Here is a 17,582-nt window from a genome sequence, read left to right on the forward strand (position 1 = left end):
GACTTGATTAATCAATTAATCGAATCTGCTCTGATGCATTGTAACTGCAGCACATCAAAGCAGCTTCTCTGCACGTATATAGGCACCCATGGAGATTGGGACCTGTCCATCCCAAGACCTGTCCTGCCAAGATTTGAATGGGTCCTGATCTCCACATGGCTAGCAGGCAAGAACTATTTCAAATAAAACTGCAACATATTATAGCACATATGCAAAGAATCAATGATCTAATTTTCCCTCTGATATGATTTCTAACATTTATGTTGCAGTTCAAAAAAAGAGCAAAATCTTTTAGACTGACATCTGAATATTAAATTTCGCTATTTGTCAAAAATATTACAATTGCAGTAAAATATATCTCAGTAGTAGATCTGAGAACCCATTTTCTAACTACCTATCCATATTCATCCTGAGCAAGTAATGATGCTTCCCACAAGTTGTCCTTGTTCTTAATGCAATCAATGTATTGTATAAGAGCAAGTGTTTTATTTAGATGTCATTTATGATTGAGTGGCATTAGGTAAGAGTAATATAATATTTTTAGGCTTTTGTACTTGTTCAAAAGTTGGCTATTTCTGTAGAAAGTCCTGTGTTTAGTGAAGTAAGATTTAATTTATAGAAACCCCCCCCACACACACTTATTTTTATAGTACGTATTTGGTCTTCTTAAAATAAATCTTGCTTAGAAACATTAACCTGCTTTCCTGGCAGCTATATAGCATGCTACAAGAAATTGCTGGTATTTTCCACAAAGTAGAAATTCTCACCCTCTCTTTTTACGTTGCCAAATTGCCTGCATTTTCTCTTACACATCCTCTTTACATTGTTCCAAGAACTTCAGTTAAGTTGTGGTTGGAATTCAGTCAGTTTCTATGACTCTAAGGTAAGAGTTTTGAAAGAAAAACACAAAGCTGTGAGTTCTTCTAAACCCAGTCTGTGAACAAAAAAATATTTTCTAACTATAAAGACATTAGAGCTGAGCAGCCCATGAAATCATCTGAGATTGCCAAATTGTTTCTGTTCCTCACTGGAGTAAACCAAAACTTTTCAAAGCCAGAAGAGAGGGCAATGAGCACTTATCTAGCTCAGGTTAGCCCAATGGGTAGGATATTCAATTGGGTAGAGGGAAGACCCAGGTTCAAGTCCAGACGTGGACTGATACTTCAGTCATATCTTAGCTAAGCATCCTTTTGAGTATTTTTTGTATGAGGTTCTTTTCAGTCTCAGTCTTTTCAGTTAACTGTTCTACTTTGTATAAATTTAAAAATATTAATTGGCATGGAGACTTGGACTTGCATCTGCCACATTTCAAATGGGTGTCTTAGCCAGTGGATTATAGAGAGTCTCTTTCTCTGATCCTGTCACACACACTCTCATTTTTACTGTACTTTCTATGCTTGCCAAAATGGACAAATACACTCCTGCAAAAAGTTTCAGTTTCTACAAATGGCTTTTCTTCTGACAAAAAAAATGCTTAGTCAAAAAATTCCCAATAATCTCTTTTTTTTTAAATTTCCACTCATAACTGAATTTTCCCCCTGAAAAATTCAGGATGGGGCAGAACTTATAATGATTACACCATCTCAGAACTATACAGGCACAAGTGAGCTTCTCCACCACTTCAGTTTTCCACCACTTTGTGTTGACTGAGAGTCTAATTATGCAAAAGGCATCCAAGGCTTTCCAAACCATACAGATTCAGGAAAGTTGCATCTGCTGGTTCAGCAGCAGGCTAATTTATCCATGACTGCCCTGCTGCAGAAAGCCAAAATAAATAAAGCAAGTTTACTTCTTGCATGTGATTGGAGGACTGCATAGGGTACTAAAGTGCTCATGAAAATAAGCATCCATCTCCCACACCATGCTTCTTCATTTTTTCTAAACTTCTCTCTACATTCTGTACATTTAAAGCAATAAGGATGAATTCAGAGAGAGTGCATTTAATTTAAAAGAAATCAACAACAAAGGAAAGGAAGGCCTTTTTTCATTATCATCACTAAATTAGGAAGGGGTAGGCTTTTGTTCTGCTAGCAATTAACATTTGACCTCCCCTATGTCTATCAGGTTAATTCCAGAACCTGCCTTTGCTCACATTTCTGATGCTTATATCTGAAGCAGAGGGTAAAGGATTTGCTAGTTAGTCCTTTTCTTTCTGGCAGAACAGAACTTTCAGCTGTCTGACATATCATCGCTTAGGAGAAAACATAGCCTTCAGATTAGGACTCTACAGGACACAGTGGGTGTGCCTACACAGGCAATTGATGCAGTAGCAGTTTACTCACATGAGTAAAATACTCATGAATAAATGCTCCCGGGGAGGTATCTACACATGCAGGGAAGCCGGAGCAGATTTGCTACTAATGGCAGCAAATTTCTTCTGCTTCCTGGGGCCCTGCAATGGGCTCCTGCCACCACCACAGGTAGCTCTAGGCTCCCCTAGGTGCTAGCCCAGGGGCTGGCAGGAAGCACCCAGCCAGGAGACACCTGTCTTCTGGCCAGAGATGGGACATCACACCCTGCCCCTGAGGACTGCCAAGGCAGGGGGACAATGTCCCCCTGCCCTGGCAGCAGGAAACTCCTGGCCATGGCTGTCCAGTCAGGGGCAGGGGACTTGGAAAGAGCTGCAGGGGAGGGGCAGGTCTCAGCTCTCTGCCTTCATCCACCAGTGGGCACCTAACAGTTAGCTCTCTGCCAGCAGCCCCATGGGTGAATTGGGGCAGGGGGCTGGGGCCTACCCCATTCCTGCAGATCTTTTCAAACCCTGTGCCTCAATCATCTGATCTGGGCACAGGGCTAGGACCTGCCTCTAACTGGGATAATTCCCAGCCCCTGCTTCGCAATAGCAGGGCAGGTACTGGAGTGCCTGTACCCTGCTCAGCTCTGCAATCCCCAGCCTGTTCCTCATCCAGCTCTGCAATCATGGAACTGGGCAGGGAACAGGCTCCCAGCCCCCACCAGCAGGGAGCTCCCAGCACCAACTCTGTGACCACGGGGCCAGTGCTGGGAGATCTAGATAGGTATTGCCCAGCACTGGCCCCATGGTTGCAGAGCTGGTGCTGGGAAATAAGGATCTCCCAGCCCCACACTCCCCAATCACAATGGCAAACAGAGACTGGAGGATAAAGACCTCTCGGCCCCCACTCCTCAATCATGATCTTGGAGCGGTGGGCTTGGAGCTTCCTGCCATCCGGGCAGGGGGACATAGTCCACTACCCAGGCTCTGGTGGCAGAGCCTGCCCAGGCAGCAGGCAGCTTCTGGGAGCAGGAAGCAATCTTCCACCTTCTGGTAGCCAGCTGCCTGGGAGCAGATTTGCTCCTACTCAGACATCTGCATGAGCACTACGGCACAGTAAGTAATCACAAGTACATTTGATTCTTGCATTTGAAGGTAGTAAATTTACTCATGGTTAGTGAGGTTTACTGTGCAGTAAGTGTGTGCGTGTGCAGTGTGTGCGTCATAATAATGTATCCTTATATATTTTTTTCTGCTTTTTAAATAAGAGTCATTACAGTTGCTTAGTGAGAAATGGTCATTAAATTCATTTAATGATTCTGAATTTTTTTTAAGCTTTAGGTACTTTCCCATGTTTATCAATACACTATGTAATCATAAAGGACAAATAAATCACTTTAGCATGCAGAAGAAATAAAATATTCTCCATTTGTATAGAATCTTGATATGGGCATATCTTTTAAGATTCAGTGTCTCTATTTATAGCTTATCTGAACTGACCTCTTCCTGTGCATGAGCCTTTGTAGAGTGTATCTTCTAATTCAAGAATAAGATGTTGAATTCAATGGTGTTCACTTACGTAGTGACAAAGTCCCTTCACTGCAGGAATTACTAGTATAATTGAACAGTATGTGTTATGCAGGAGGATCACAATGGATTTTTCTTGCTTTAACTTTTATGAACCTATCAAAACTATTGAGTCTTTAAACTTTGTAATGAAAATGTCATGAGACCAAGACTTCCTTGTTAAATTTCAAGTCCAACCTGTCTCCAGTTAGAGCAAAAATGCCAGGAAAATAATACAGACAACCCCTGCTTAACACTGTTTTGCTTAGTGCTATTTTGCTGTAATGCTCATTTTAAATTGGTACAGGCATACCTCGGAGATATTGCGGGTTTGGTTCTAGACCACCACAATAAAGCAAATATCGCAATAAAGCAAGTCACACAAATTTTTTGGTTTCCCAGTGCATATAAAAGTTATGTTTACACTATACTGTAGTCTATTAAGTGTGCAATAGCATTATGTCTAAAAAACCAATGTACATACCTTAATTAAAAAAATACTTTATTGCTAAAAAATGCTAACCATCATCTGAGCCTTCAGCGAGTCGTAATCTTTTTGCTGGTGGAGGGTCTTGCCTCGATGTTGATGGTTGCTGACTGATCAGGGTGGTGGTTGCTGAAGGTTGGGGTGGCTGTAGCAATTTCTTAAAATAAGACAACAATGCAGTTTGCCGCATCGATTGACTGTTCCTTTCACGAAAGATTTCTCTGTAGCATGCGATGCTGTTTGATAGCATTTTACCCACAGTAGAACTTCTTTCAATAGTAACATCAAAGATCACTGATCACAGATCACCATAACAAATATAATAATAATGAAAAAGTTTGAAATATTGCGAGAATTACCAAAATGTGACACAGAGACACGAAGTGAGCAAATCTGTTGGAAAAATGGCGCCGATAGACTTGCTCGACGCAAGTTTGCCACAAACCTTCAATTTGTAAAAAACACAATATCTGTGAAGCACAGTAAAGCGAAGCGCAATAAAACGAGGTATGCCTGTACTTGATTTCACTTAGCACTCAGTGAGTTTCGCTATAATGCTCGCAGTCACCATCTTGGGTCATTAAAACAATTGCGGTCACCATCTTGGGTTGTCAAATACTTTTGGTTTCGCTTAACGCTCATTTCACTTAATGCTTGGTTTTTCAGGAACCAATTAAGAGCACTAACCGGGGGTTGCCTGTATTGGTGATCAGCATTTAGCTACTTCTCCTTCTAAAATTTGGGGGCACTGGGAAATTCAAAGCCATATAACAAAAGTAATGGAATAAAAAATTATCTGAATGCACTGACAGGGGTGTCAAAGATCTTTTCTGTGTTTGACTATAGAATACAATACAGCTCCTTTTTGGCTAGAAACGTTACTTAATCTGAGCAAATTATTGCAGTTCTGACCTGCTGTGTTCAAGTAAGGCCATGAATAATCAATACATTTGTGTTGGGGAAAAATGCTTTTTTCCTGGCACAAAAAAGCATACACACAGCATTCAAGCAGTTTGTAGTAGAAAAACCCTAGTGAGTTCACCACAAACTGTTCGCTCTTTAAGTAGCAGCTTCAGTTTTCTAGCACCATGTATAATACCTGTTCAATTATATGTGGCCCAATCAGGGCCTCTACAACTGCTAGTATCCCCTGGTCCTCCACTGCACCTCCTCCCAACCGAAAGTAGAGGGAGAGTGGCTAGGTCCCTGATAGCCCACCCAGCAGTGTGCTGTCAGGAAGCCCTATAGGTGCTCTTTTGCAGTAGCTGCTTTAGCAGCACTGGGACTTGGCCCATTAGGAGTTATCCATGAGTGATCTAACTAGACAAGATTGTTCACTGATATATTCAGTAGGCTTGAATCTGAAACCAATCTTTCTCTTTCATTTAGGGGTGCTACATCCATTGTTTACAGATGCAGGCAGAAAGGAACCCAGAAGCCCTATGCTGTCAAAATGTTGAAGAAAACTGTAAGTTTGTATTTTGTACTTTTTTTTGACAAACTAAATTAGTTCTTCAATGATTGTGGGAGGCGTCAGTTAACCAAAATCAGGGTGGGGGAGCAGTGAGTTGCAGCTGGGTAAAATGTTTTGGAATTTTTTGCTGAAAAATGCAAATTTAGATCTATCAAAATATTTTAGGAATTTGTGTCAATTTTTGACAAATTGTTCTGTAAAGAAAAAAAGCTTCATGCGTGCCATCTCTTTCAGAAATCTTTTAATTTCGGTATTTTGAGATAAAGTGTTTTGATTTTTCTTTTAGGGATTTACTCCTGTTTTACTAAAAAAAACTTTTAAAAAAGTTTAACTGAAACAAAACAGCTCATCTGCCCTGCTTTTTTTTTAAGGACAGCAAATGAACTAAAAAAGACAATTATTCACATATCTCTGCATGGAATACTTCTATGAGGTGCCTGTAAGCCTGTTGTGAAGTGGATCATGAAAAGTATGGGCAGGGCTTACAAAAGGGAGACTATTCGGAGCTCAAAGAAAGGAAGAAAATGGTGTGAGGCCAAGAGAAGGACAAAGAAATTCTTGACTAGAGAAAAAGAAAAAGCTGAAGGAAGACTGGCTAATAGGAGTGCATGGACATGAGCACTATTTATTAATTACTTTTATTAATATTCTTCCATAAAGTTCATGAGTGTATGTGTGGCAGTTGCATGGGTGTAAAGATGTCTAAATTAAGTGATGTATCAGTGCAAAATATAATGGACAGGTCCACAACCCATAAAAAGTAGGCACTAATTTACCATATTTGAAAATGAGCCAGAGATTAAGCTGGCATAGATATCTAACTAGTGGTGCTTCTTCTAAATATTTATTTGGCACATTGGCAGGGGACTAAAGGTAGTATGGGAAGAGCTAGCATTGCTTCTGCCTGTCCTGTAGAAAAGAGAAAACTTGGGTTTTGATTTCTAACAGTGCAATTCCTTAAACTCAAACAGTCCCTTAACATTTTTTAAATAAATAATTCTTTATTTAAGTTGTATATGATTTTTACTTTGAAATTCATGAAGAAAAATTGTATGGTTTTTTAGTATCATTTTGTCAAGAGGCAGGTTAATATTATGTACCATCTACTTGTGACTAGTAGTAGGCTCAGATTTGCATATTGTACCAGGTACTCAGTGTTGAATTATTTTTAAAGGTAATATTTGAGGAAGAAATAACAAAAGGGTGAATTGAAGAGTATGATTACATAAATCTGTGCACAGCAGTGATGGCTAGATTACAGTGCAGCCTTGATTATCTGAATATTATGGTTAGCACTTAAGTCAAGCTTATGTAACGGAGGGAATTTTCAATGTTATTAATAGAGTTTAAAGACACGATCCTGTAACTAAGAACAGGTGGTGAATGTTTAGCATCGCCAGTAATATAATCTGATAGACTGTACCTGGGATTGAGAGCCAGGTGATCCTCAGTTCCATTCCTGGCTCTTCCACTGATTCCTGTATTCCATGGATCTATTTGCTTAGGGCCACATCCAGCTTAGTTTTGTAGGCACCTCCAGTTTAGGCTTCAGCATGCCTAAAAATAAGTGCCTTACCCCGGGAGTTTAGGCAGCTAGGGTCTCTGTACAATGAACGAGTACACTAGGCCCTTCAAAAAGCAATTCACAGCCCTTTAGCACTAAGCAAGGACATACCTAGAACTTACTAATAGAAAACAGGGGTGCTTATGTAGTATTCATCTTGAAGCTTAGGCCCTCAGTTCAGGGATGCAGATTAGGGCTAGAGACAGACATTACACATACACCAGTTTAAGTGATCAGACAGTGGTTTAAACCTGTAACAGAACAGATGTTCAGTGCACATAAACCAGTATGAAAATAGCTGAAACCGGTTTGAAATAAAACCTGCTTGAGTGTAGTATCATACTTAACTGATTTGGGTCAAATCAGTTTATGCAATGTCCATCCCAGACCCCTTGCTGGTTTAAGTTAAACCAGACTCCCCCAGCATCTTGGCATGCTCTCTGGGCTGGGCAGGGCTCTCTGCTCCAGAGAGCTGGGCTGGCCCCTCCCCCCTGCTCGCTGGCTGGAGCTTTGGCAGAGACTGCAGGCTGCTTCCCCCATCTCCCTCACCACTCGCTGCTAAGCAGGGATCCCTTGTCCCTTCTTCCTTACACAGACACCTCTTAGCATTAGCTAGCAGACCACATACTTGCTACAGTCCATGCTGTGGCACATGGGACAAAGGCAGAATCAACAGATAGTTGGTCATGTCCCTCTGTTGTTTTGTTAATGATGGGATTAAGCACTGAGTTAGGAGTGATAAACACTGTGTTATCAATTCCTTGCTGGGCTGGTCAGAAGGGGAGTGGAACCCCTCCATAATCTGAGTGTCCTGCCAGGGCCTGGCCACACCCCCTCAGCTCAGCATTATGGAAGGAAAGGGAGGGCTGCTGTAGTGCCCCCTGGCTTCTAGCCTGAGCCACGGGAGGCATGTGCCTCCATGTCTGGGATGTCTATGCAGCTACAAACTGATTTAGCCTAGCCAGGTTAAACTCACCTGAAAAGAATGAATCAATTCAAGCTGAGGTTTTTTGAATGTCTATCCCTGACCCAGATGCTTATCTCCATTCAGGATACAGAGCCATCTCCTCATCCTATGAGGGATGGTGCATAAGGTTTCTTTAGAGGGTCTGGCTCTTCTACTCTGGATCATACTGATTACCAAATTTGGGTGCAGGAAGAAATTTTTCTCTTGGGTCAGATTGGCACAGACTGGGGGGATATGCGGGTGTTGTCCTGGGGAAACAGTTATTTTTCTTGGATCTTATGAGCATATTCAACTACTACACTGCTGTCATTACAGTGACAGGACATTGGCATTGCCCTCATCTGCCCTGTTTTTAATTATACTGTGTTAGTGTGATGTTGGGGTACTTAGTATTGTGCCTGATGGTTGTGTATGAGGGCTTGAAGTGACAGTTTAGGGAATTCCTGGCATAAATGATTGCCTTACAATGTAAGAGACTGGAATTAAGGGGCAAAGAAGCCTTACCAGCCCTATGTTCCTATGTTTCTAACTGCATCCAAGGATACAAAAATAATAGGACCAGAAGGAGAACAAGCAGTAGGGAAATGTGTCTGTAGTGACAAAGGGATCCTGAGTTATAGTCTCAGCTGCCAGGATTGGTTATATGTTTTATATTAGACAGTCACTGGCCAAGAAACAGAGAAATAACCCCAATAGCAAGGAGCCATGACTCCCTCCTCCTAGGGTTACACTTCCTCTTGCTTGCTTTCCTTTTGGCCCGGTTACTCTTATATTCCTCTATGCCAAGAGTATCAAACATATGGTGTGCAGGCCAAATCCAGCACACAAAGCTATTCCTTGTAGCCCACAGAGCTCCTGGAAGACTAGGACATTCAAAAGTGTGGCTAGCAGGAGGCAGGGTCTTCTGCATCATCCAGGGCTTCAGGGCTCCACTGGGCATACTCATTGGCAGCAGGGAGCTGAACATGGCCTATGCCAACACAACCCCAATCACCCTGTGACCACTTGGCCTATCACCATTTGCTCCACTACCACTTGGCCCACTGCTTGTATCATTGGCTTTGTTCCTGGCCTGTCCACTGTTGCTACCATCAAATGTCCTATCTCAGTCTAAAACTAGCAAAAATTAAGAGTTTTCACACAGCATGTAATTAAAGTGTGGAACTCATTGTCACCAGATGTTGTAGAAGCTGATGGCTTAACCCTTCTGGGAATGTAGGCAGAGTTTAGTGCTTCCCTAACTCTACTGTGGATCACAGTAGAGTTAAAGGGGGAATCAGGCACCAATTGCCTGAACTAGGACCTCTCAGTGTATTTATGGAAGTTTAATTTTATGTACCTACAGGGATTTTGTAGCTGCAGGGCTGTATCGATTTACAGGGGATGGGTTTGTTTTTTTCAATTTAGATGATAAAATTCTTCTTAACTCCATTTTGGGCTCTTAGCTTGCCAGTCTGGATCTGAGCCATAACGTTTTTCTCTGACTTCTGCCATCTGTCAAATGGGGTGATGCTATTTATTCACTTAACTCCCAGGACTGTTTGAAGGAATAACTTGTTAATATCTTCACAGTTCATTCAACTAAACTTATAATACCCTTAAATAATGCTAAGTATTCTGAAAATCTTGGGACACCTACACAGAGGTCTCAAGTAAGCTGCCCAGTCAATGAGGCATCCAAGTATAGTAGGTAGTTGAACAATGTTGGTCTTAATTATAGGATCTTCAACTGTGAACATCTTTCCTGCTGTAGAAGGATGTTGTGAAGATCATAGACTCATAGAAAATTAGGGTTGGAAGGGACCTAAAGGGGTCATCTAGTCCAAACCCCTGCTCAAAGCAGGACCTTACCCAGCCACATCATCCCAGCCAGGGTTTTGTCAAGCTAGGCCTAAAAACCTCCAAGGATGCAGATTCCACCACCTCTGGCCAACTCCCTGTCTCCCCTCTCTCCCGGTGGTACAGGGACCCCAGCCACAGTCTGCCTGGCTTTCTCCACTGCTGGCCACTTACACAGCAGGAGCATGGCCAGAGCTGGACTGGGCAGTGCCAGGCTACTGACTGAGCTGGCTTTGGCTACACCTCCCTGCCGTGAGAGCAGCCAGCAGAGGGGAAAGCCAGGCAGACCTGGGCTGGAGTCTTGTGTAGGTGGGAGAAGAGAGGCAGGAGGGTTTAATCCATCTGCCTCCCTCGAGCCTGCTGGCCCATTGTTCCCCCCCTCCCCCAACCTCCCATCCCTTCCACTACAGTGGGGAAAAATCTGGCAGTGAGTTTTGCCACTAAATTCAGAGAGAACAGGACTCCCTTAATAGTATTGTTGTAATTCTTAGCAAATAGCAACTTTTTAATATAATCTTTTTACTGGTAATGCTACCTATTAAATTCCTAGATTGTTTTATTATTCTTGAGGTATTAGTTTTGAGATATCCATGTAATCCTCTGTCATTGTTCAAATCTTGTTTCATCTTTTAAATGAAACTAATCTAATTTGAATATTTCCATCCATTGTTTCTAAGGAAATCAGTTTTCAAATGAATTTCAATTCCATCAGGACTACAGTTTATACAAAAGTGCAGTAAAGTGCACTGAATATAAATACATGCAAAAAGAATTAGCCAATTAAATTAATATTTGTGGTGAAATAAAATGATTTACTTAGTTGCATTTATGATCTATACAGTTAGACACATTTACTAAAAAGTAGAAATTTCTACTACAAAAAGTTTTGAAAAGTGGCATTGTGTTCACTGGAAAGTGAAAAGATTTTTGTCTGTATTGCTAGATCATCCTTCATAATAGGAAAAAATCTCACATTACTACTGAAAGATATTGTACTGTTCTGCATTAAGTGATTTTACGTGGCATCTGCATTACAATATATTGTATTGTATTAGATCACATTGTAATGCAGATGCCAGGTAAAATCACTTAATGCAGAATAGTATTTTTAAACTGTTACCACTTAGGTTGAACTTCTATTCACTTCATGAATAAGTCATCCCTAGGGTTAAGATATTAAATCAAGAATAAAGATGTATTATGGAAGGGGGGAGGGTTACACCACATTTAATTTATAGGCAACGTAGTAACTTTAGTTTCAAGTTAACATATTAACTTTCAAAGTATAAAAATTAGTAAATTGGTGAAAGGAAGAAAATATGAAATTAAAATTGTTACTCTACAGTTTAGGAAGTTTGACCTACAGTACACTTTGTAATGTCTTGTTGAACTAAATGTTCTTACTAGCTTCGTAATACCAACAGGTGATTAAACTCATGAGAAGGAAACACATTATACATACGTTTAGTAGGGCTGTGCGAAATTTCAAAAGTTTTGAAACATTTCAAGTTTCGAAGCCAGGCTTTGCTTCAGCACCAGTCCCAGCCAGCAGCAGCAGCCTCCTGTCATCCTGCACAGATCCGGGGGCTGTGCTGCCTGGGAGGATTTTGGCGCAGCCCCGGGATCTGTGTATGGATGACAGCATGCTGTTGCTGCCGGCTGGGGCCAGTGGCAGCACCAGTCTTCCCAGCACTGGGTGTGAGTTACACCCAGCGCCAGTCCTAGCCAGCAGCAGCAACCTCCTGTGATCTGGCAGACAGATCAGGCCTACCCACACCCCCTGAAGAAGTCTAGCAGAGACCCACAGCCCTCCCAGGAGTGCGGGCCCCCAATTTGCCTGCCAGATCACAGGAGGCTACTCATGCCACCTGGGATGGACAGCAGCACCTGTCTTCCTGGCACTGGGTGTGGGCTGCACCCAGTGCCGGTCCCAAGTGGCAGGAGCAGCCTCCTGTGATCAGGCAGGCAGATCGGGGGCCTGCATCCCTGGGAGGGCTGCAGGGCTCTCCCAGACTTCTCCCAGGGTGGCAGGGGGCCCCCAATCTGCCTGCCAGATCACAGGAGGCTGCTCCTCCTGCTTGAAACCACTGCTGGGAGCAGCCTGCACCCAGCGCCAGGAAGACTGGTGCTGCCCTTGGTCCCAGGTGGCAGGAGCAGCCTTCTGTGATGTGGCAGGCAGATCAGGGGGCTGCACCCCTGGGAGGAGTCTGGCACAGCCCCTGCAGCCCTCCCAGGGGTGTGGGCCCCCAATCTACCTTCCAGATTACAGGAGGCTGCTCCTGCCCCCTGGGACCAGCACTGGGTGCAGCCCGCACCCAGCACTGGGAAGCTTGGTAACTCCCACTGGCCCCAGCCAGCAGCAGCAGCCTCCTGTGATCCAGCAGGCAGATTGGGGGCCCACCCACAACCCTGGGAGGTGCAGGTCCCTGATCTGCCTGCTGGATCACAGGAGGCTGCTCCTGCCGCCTGGCACCAGCGGCAGCACCAATCTTCCTGGCACTGGGTGCAGGCTGCCCCCAGGGCCGGTCCCAGGTGACAACAGCAGCCTCTTGTCATCCGGCAGGCAGGTTAGGGGCCGCACCCCTGGGAGGAGTCCAGCACAGCTCTGCATCCCTCCTGGGGGTGCAGGCCCCTGGATCTGTCTGCTGGATGACAGGAAGTTGCTGCCGCCAGCAAGTGACAGTTTTGCTTGTCAGCACCTTGAGGTCCAGTTTCCCAGAAACCGGCACCTATCTCCTTGAAGCCTGGCAGGCTTCATGCCCTCAAAAGGGGCTACCATCCCGGCAAGTTTCATCCAAATCAGGCTAGAAATGACAAAGTTGTAGGCAGTTTCATGCTTCCCCATTTTAGCCTATGGGTGAAACGTCGAAACAGTTTCGATGAAATGGAACATTCCTTCTAAACAAAACAAAACTCAAAATGAAACACTGTTCCATCAAAACGTCAAAGCAGAATGGTGCTATTTTACACAGCTCTAACATTTAGGTATGATTGAGAACCAATTTTATTTGAATATTTATTTTACAATGTGTCCCAGGTCTTTCCTCATCATTACATCCAGGTAGAAAGGGCATATTTAGTATGGATTGCTTCCCTTCTCTCTGTATGAAAGGGCAGCCAGTTGCTTCTGCTTCTGCAGGCAATTCTTGCCATTCTCAGGGGATACGCTTTTGTATCCCCCGCAAATGGCGAAATCCATGAATAAGGCGGTGCATTCATGAACACCATCTGCATTCATAAACTCAGTGCCCCCGGTGGCTGGGGGGGGGAGGGCATGGTTCCGGCAGCAATGGTGGGAATGCAGTGGCAGGAGCGCAGCGGTGGGAGTCTGGTGTTGGGAGCCTGACGGGAGCAAGCACAGAGCTCCCAAGGAGCTCCTTTAAGTGTATTTAAGAAGCAGGTTCAGCTTTCGTGAATATATGAAACCGTAAATGTCAAACCCGCAAATAGTGACGGTTTCCTGTACTACCCCCCATTTTTCCAAAACCACTCAGAAGGCAGGGTTGTCCACTATCTGCAAAAATGTAGGAAAAATGCATAACTGGTAGATCTCATTTGCTACCAAGACTAAAGGGTCTAACAGCATTAAAGAGTCAGGTAACAGAACGACAGCCAGCAAGAAATCTTCTAACATTTTCTTAGAATCCCCTTTTTCATTTTGCATTCTGAAATTGTTAGCTGAGTTCAGTGAACTACTGGCTGCAGAAGCCCCGGAGGCATGGCTTCAGTGGCAGTAGCATAAGTGGGGGAAGGCAGTGACCAAGGCAGTTACCCCAGGGGCTAGCTTGCAGCGAGGGAAGTGGGGCAAAAAAATCCCACTTCTGAAGCCATGCAGCCACACCAGTGGCATGATAGCAGTTGGAAGTTGTCACTGCCCCAGTATGTTGCAGCTGCCCTGGCCATCCAACTGTATTGTTATACTTCCATCCAATGGAGGTGCAATGCTTGTGAGCACAGCTTCTAAGGCCCAGGAGTGAATCTGGAAGTACAGGGGCTCTGAATAGATGGTTCTCTGCCTGCACTGGATTCTTTGTTGTTTACAAGGGTGGGGTGGGGATCCATGAAAATCTGCTTCTTACTTGAGGACATGAGAGTCAGATTTCCCTCAACTCTGTGAGAATCGGATAAGTTTTTCAAGAGGCTATTATTTTCACATGAACCTATTTGTTTTGCCATTGCTATTAACAGTAATTTGATTTTGAGGCCTGGTTGCCAGGTCCTTGTGTACTGCCAAACAGAAATTCTTTCCAGCATCGACAAAAGTAGAGTTACATGCAGAAAATGGAGAGAGAAGTACCAAAAATAAGAAACTGCTATTTACTCTTTGATGTTGGCAAGTCAGTTGTTGGAAAATCACAGGGGCAGCATATGGCCCAAGACCCAGTTAGCCACTCTAGAACCCTGGATGGATTGCTCTTGTTTGGTCAAGCATTTCATCTAGCCTGGTAGGAGATATATCTCTCTCTATATTACCAAGTGCAAACTACTCAGAACACATTAGGTTGGCAAACTTATCATGAGTGTGTTGCGAGGTTGTCTGTCCTGAATTGGACTCTTATTAGACATAAGGCAAAACAGAAAGACAGGAAACTGGTAGCAGAAATAAGGCAGGAATGGAAGTTAACACAGTAGGAGGGAGTGGTAGGACCTGTAAGTTCTCACTGGGAGCTGCTTGGGAAAGAGCCGTGAAGACAGTGATATCTAATTTCCTCTCTTTGTATGGTCTGAACATCTTTCAAGAGCACAATAAGAATTTAGTGACATGAGGGAAATCCACAGGTCACTGTCTGTAGTGCTTGATGACAGTATGAAGTGATGGCATGCTGGTGATGATCACCCAACCTTCATGCCACTCATTTCTTGCTGAGCTTACTGCCTTCTGAGGAAGTTGCTAAGAGCTTACTAAAAAGAAAGTTCCCTTTCATACCAATAAATTTAAAGAATCTCTTCATTATTCTTGCCCCTTCTTTTTAAACACCACTACTATTACTGTTTCAAAGAAATCATTTCTTTATACGTAAGTATTTATTTCACTAGCATATGTTTGAAACCTGAACTGGGCTCATTTCCAAGAAACGAAAGGGTGCTAATATGAAAATGTAAATACAGTGAGAACCAGCTGGAAGCATTTCAGTAAAATAACAAGAAATAGCTCCCTTTTTTTCATTCCCCACAGAGTTTTAATTGCTTTGGTTTGCAAGCTTTTCAAGAAAATGGTGATTCAAAGTTCGGCACAGAGTTCATAAAGGTTACATGGCTTAGTATCTACCGAGGATCCCTCATAATCCTCTGTTCTATGTAACTGTCTTCAATGTAGTTAACTTATGTCTTATCATTTTTCTCTTTTTTGTACTTATTGTAATGGATACTTTCTTCTAAAACCCCTATTCCCCATTCTTTAGTAAATCACAGCAAGAATACAACAATGACAAATAGTTCTTTTGGAAAATATGTTGCCAGTATAAAAGGTATATGCTTTCAGTTTAATTGTGCAAGAGATTAATGAGTCGCCTTTGGTTAAGAGACTGCTTTGCTATTTTAAAAAATATTGCCGATAGGGATGTTTTAGTTGCTAAAGTTCAGCGTAAGTGAGAAATCCAAAATCATATTATTATCATACTGGAAAACTGAATCACATTACATTAATGTCTTATTCTCAAAATCTGGTAATGTTCTGAGGTTTTTGCAGGCCCCTTTCTCCTAGTATCTAACTGCTTCGCAATCATTAATGCATTTATCTATGTCACACCTGCATTGTTCTCTACTAAGCTGAGCACATGCACGGCCGCATACAATAAAAAATCACGATGCCCAACAACGGCGTCCCGTGTGCACCTACCTCCCGGCTGCAGCAGTGACTCAGTAGTAAACGCACTCAAAGGATGTCCGTTTTATGTCTTCTACCTGAGAAATTTCATGCCCACATCTCTCACCTCCTTAGGGAAAGCCATAAACTGCTTTCTACAAGGTATTTTGTGGTGAAGGGAACCTCTGCTCTTCCTTTTGAAGCATTGGCACTTTTCATAAAAAAGTAAAGATTCATGGTACTTTGCATATAAAAAATAAAGATTCAGTGACCCAAGGAGAAGGAGATAATGGGAGCATTGCTCTGTAGCCCAGTGATTACAACGTTCACCTTGGAAAAGGCAGTCCTGGGTCTTAGGACCTGTTTCAGGAACTATGGATGTGTTTTATCCAGTGACTGTTCAATGTAGAATGCATAAAGAGTCTTTGGAGCATAGAATAGACCTCCCTGGATCTCCCTTCTTCCCAGTTAAGCATCCTGATCATTGAGCTAAAGAGCTATGTTGACTCTTGCTGTCTCCCCCAGGGTCAGGAGTCTTGCTTTTTTCTTGCAAAATGGCACAATTTCATCAGAATGGGTGGCAAGTACCCACAGAGCACCCCGGAAGAACCTGTATCCTAGGGGTGAGAACATTTTTTTTCTGGAAAGGGGGGATATGAACTCTATCAGGCACTGGATCCATGTTCCCTGCATCTTGGATGTGTACAAGGCTAGTGCAGAAAAGAGGGCTATGGCCAACACCATCTCTTCCTCCTACACTTTTTTGGAATGAAAGCTACCATGGTCATTGTGTTCTTCATAGTGCTCTGCTCATGTCTATTAGTGGCGAATTGATCCCCCAGCAGATGTAGATGAATGACAGCCTATTTTGAGGATCTGAATTGCACTTAGGCATGCCATACACAGTGAACTGCTCAGCCCTGACAAGACAATAGCAATTCTGGGAGTTTGTGGAAGCAGAACTTTAGTCATTCCTGAAACTTTGCTGCTGAAAACTTAAGTGCTCCTGGACTCAAGGCACCTGAAGTATTAAAGAGAGGTTTTTGAGGATTGTGTTCCTGAACTTAGATGTCAGGAATTAGAGTAACAGGCAGGCTGAATTGCTCCCAATTACTTGAGAGGGCTTGGCTACCAATTGCCTAACTACTTCTGGCTGGCCCCAGTTGCCTGCCTGGGCATGGCCTCCTGCTTATAGAGAGCAGCTCTTTCAGTGCCCAGCAGGCTACTTGACAGGGCAGGTGTCAAGCTTTGGTTCTCTGTCCTTGGGCTTCTAGCTCCTTCTTCTCAGGTTCTGCCTGTTGTTCCTGGTTTCCTGTTCCATGGGCCCTGCTTCCTGGCTTTGTTTTTGTTCCTGGTTTCTGCCTCCTGACCCCTGTGCTCCAAACTTGTTGGTTCCAGACTTACCAGTTCTTGACCCCTATGCTCTGAACTTCAGTCCGTAAGTGCCTTCTGACAGCCAGATCCTGTCTGGTGGATTTAGTTTAGTGATTGCCCACATCCCAGTACCTTACAGCTACAGCTGTCTGTTCCAGGTCCCCTGGCCAGAGGCTCTGATCTGGAACCCTGCTTCCTGTTCCTGACCCCCCTGCTCAGGCTTTACTCAGGGTAACCACCCATGTCTTGGTCCTTACAGATCTCAGCTTTCT

The 17,582-nt window shown here is 43.4% G+C and overlaps 1 protein-coding gene across 4 annotated transcripts in view; it reads left to right on the forward strand.

Annotated features, from left to right (window-relative positions):
• CAMK4 (calcium/calmodulin dependent protein kinase IV) overlaps positions 1 to 17,582 on the forward strand; it is a 338,512-nt gene that overhangs the window by 118,671 nt on the left and 202,259 nt on the right. For all 4 annotated transcript variants that reach the window (XM_090038364.1, XM_090038366.1, XM_090038365.1 and 1 more), the window contains one exon: positions 5,676 to 5,754. In XM_090038364.1, the coding sequence (XP_089894490.1) occupies positions 5,676 to 5,754 (79 nt within the window). The remainder of the gene's footprint in view (positions 1 to 5,675; positions 5,755 to 17,582) is intronic.

The sequence above is a fragment of the Crocodylus siamensis genome, chromosome 3, assembly GCF_052110815.1.
Source record: "Crocodylus siamensis isolate JL-2025a chromosome 3, ASM5211081v1, whole genome shotgun sequence".
Taxonomy (NCBI): Eukaryota; Metazoa; Chordata; order Crocodylia; family Crocodylidae; genus Crocodylus; species Crocodylus siamensis.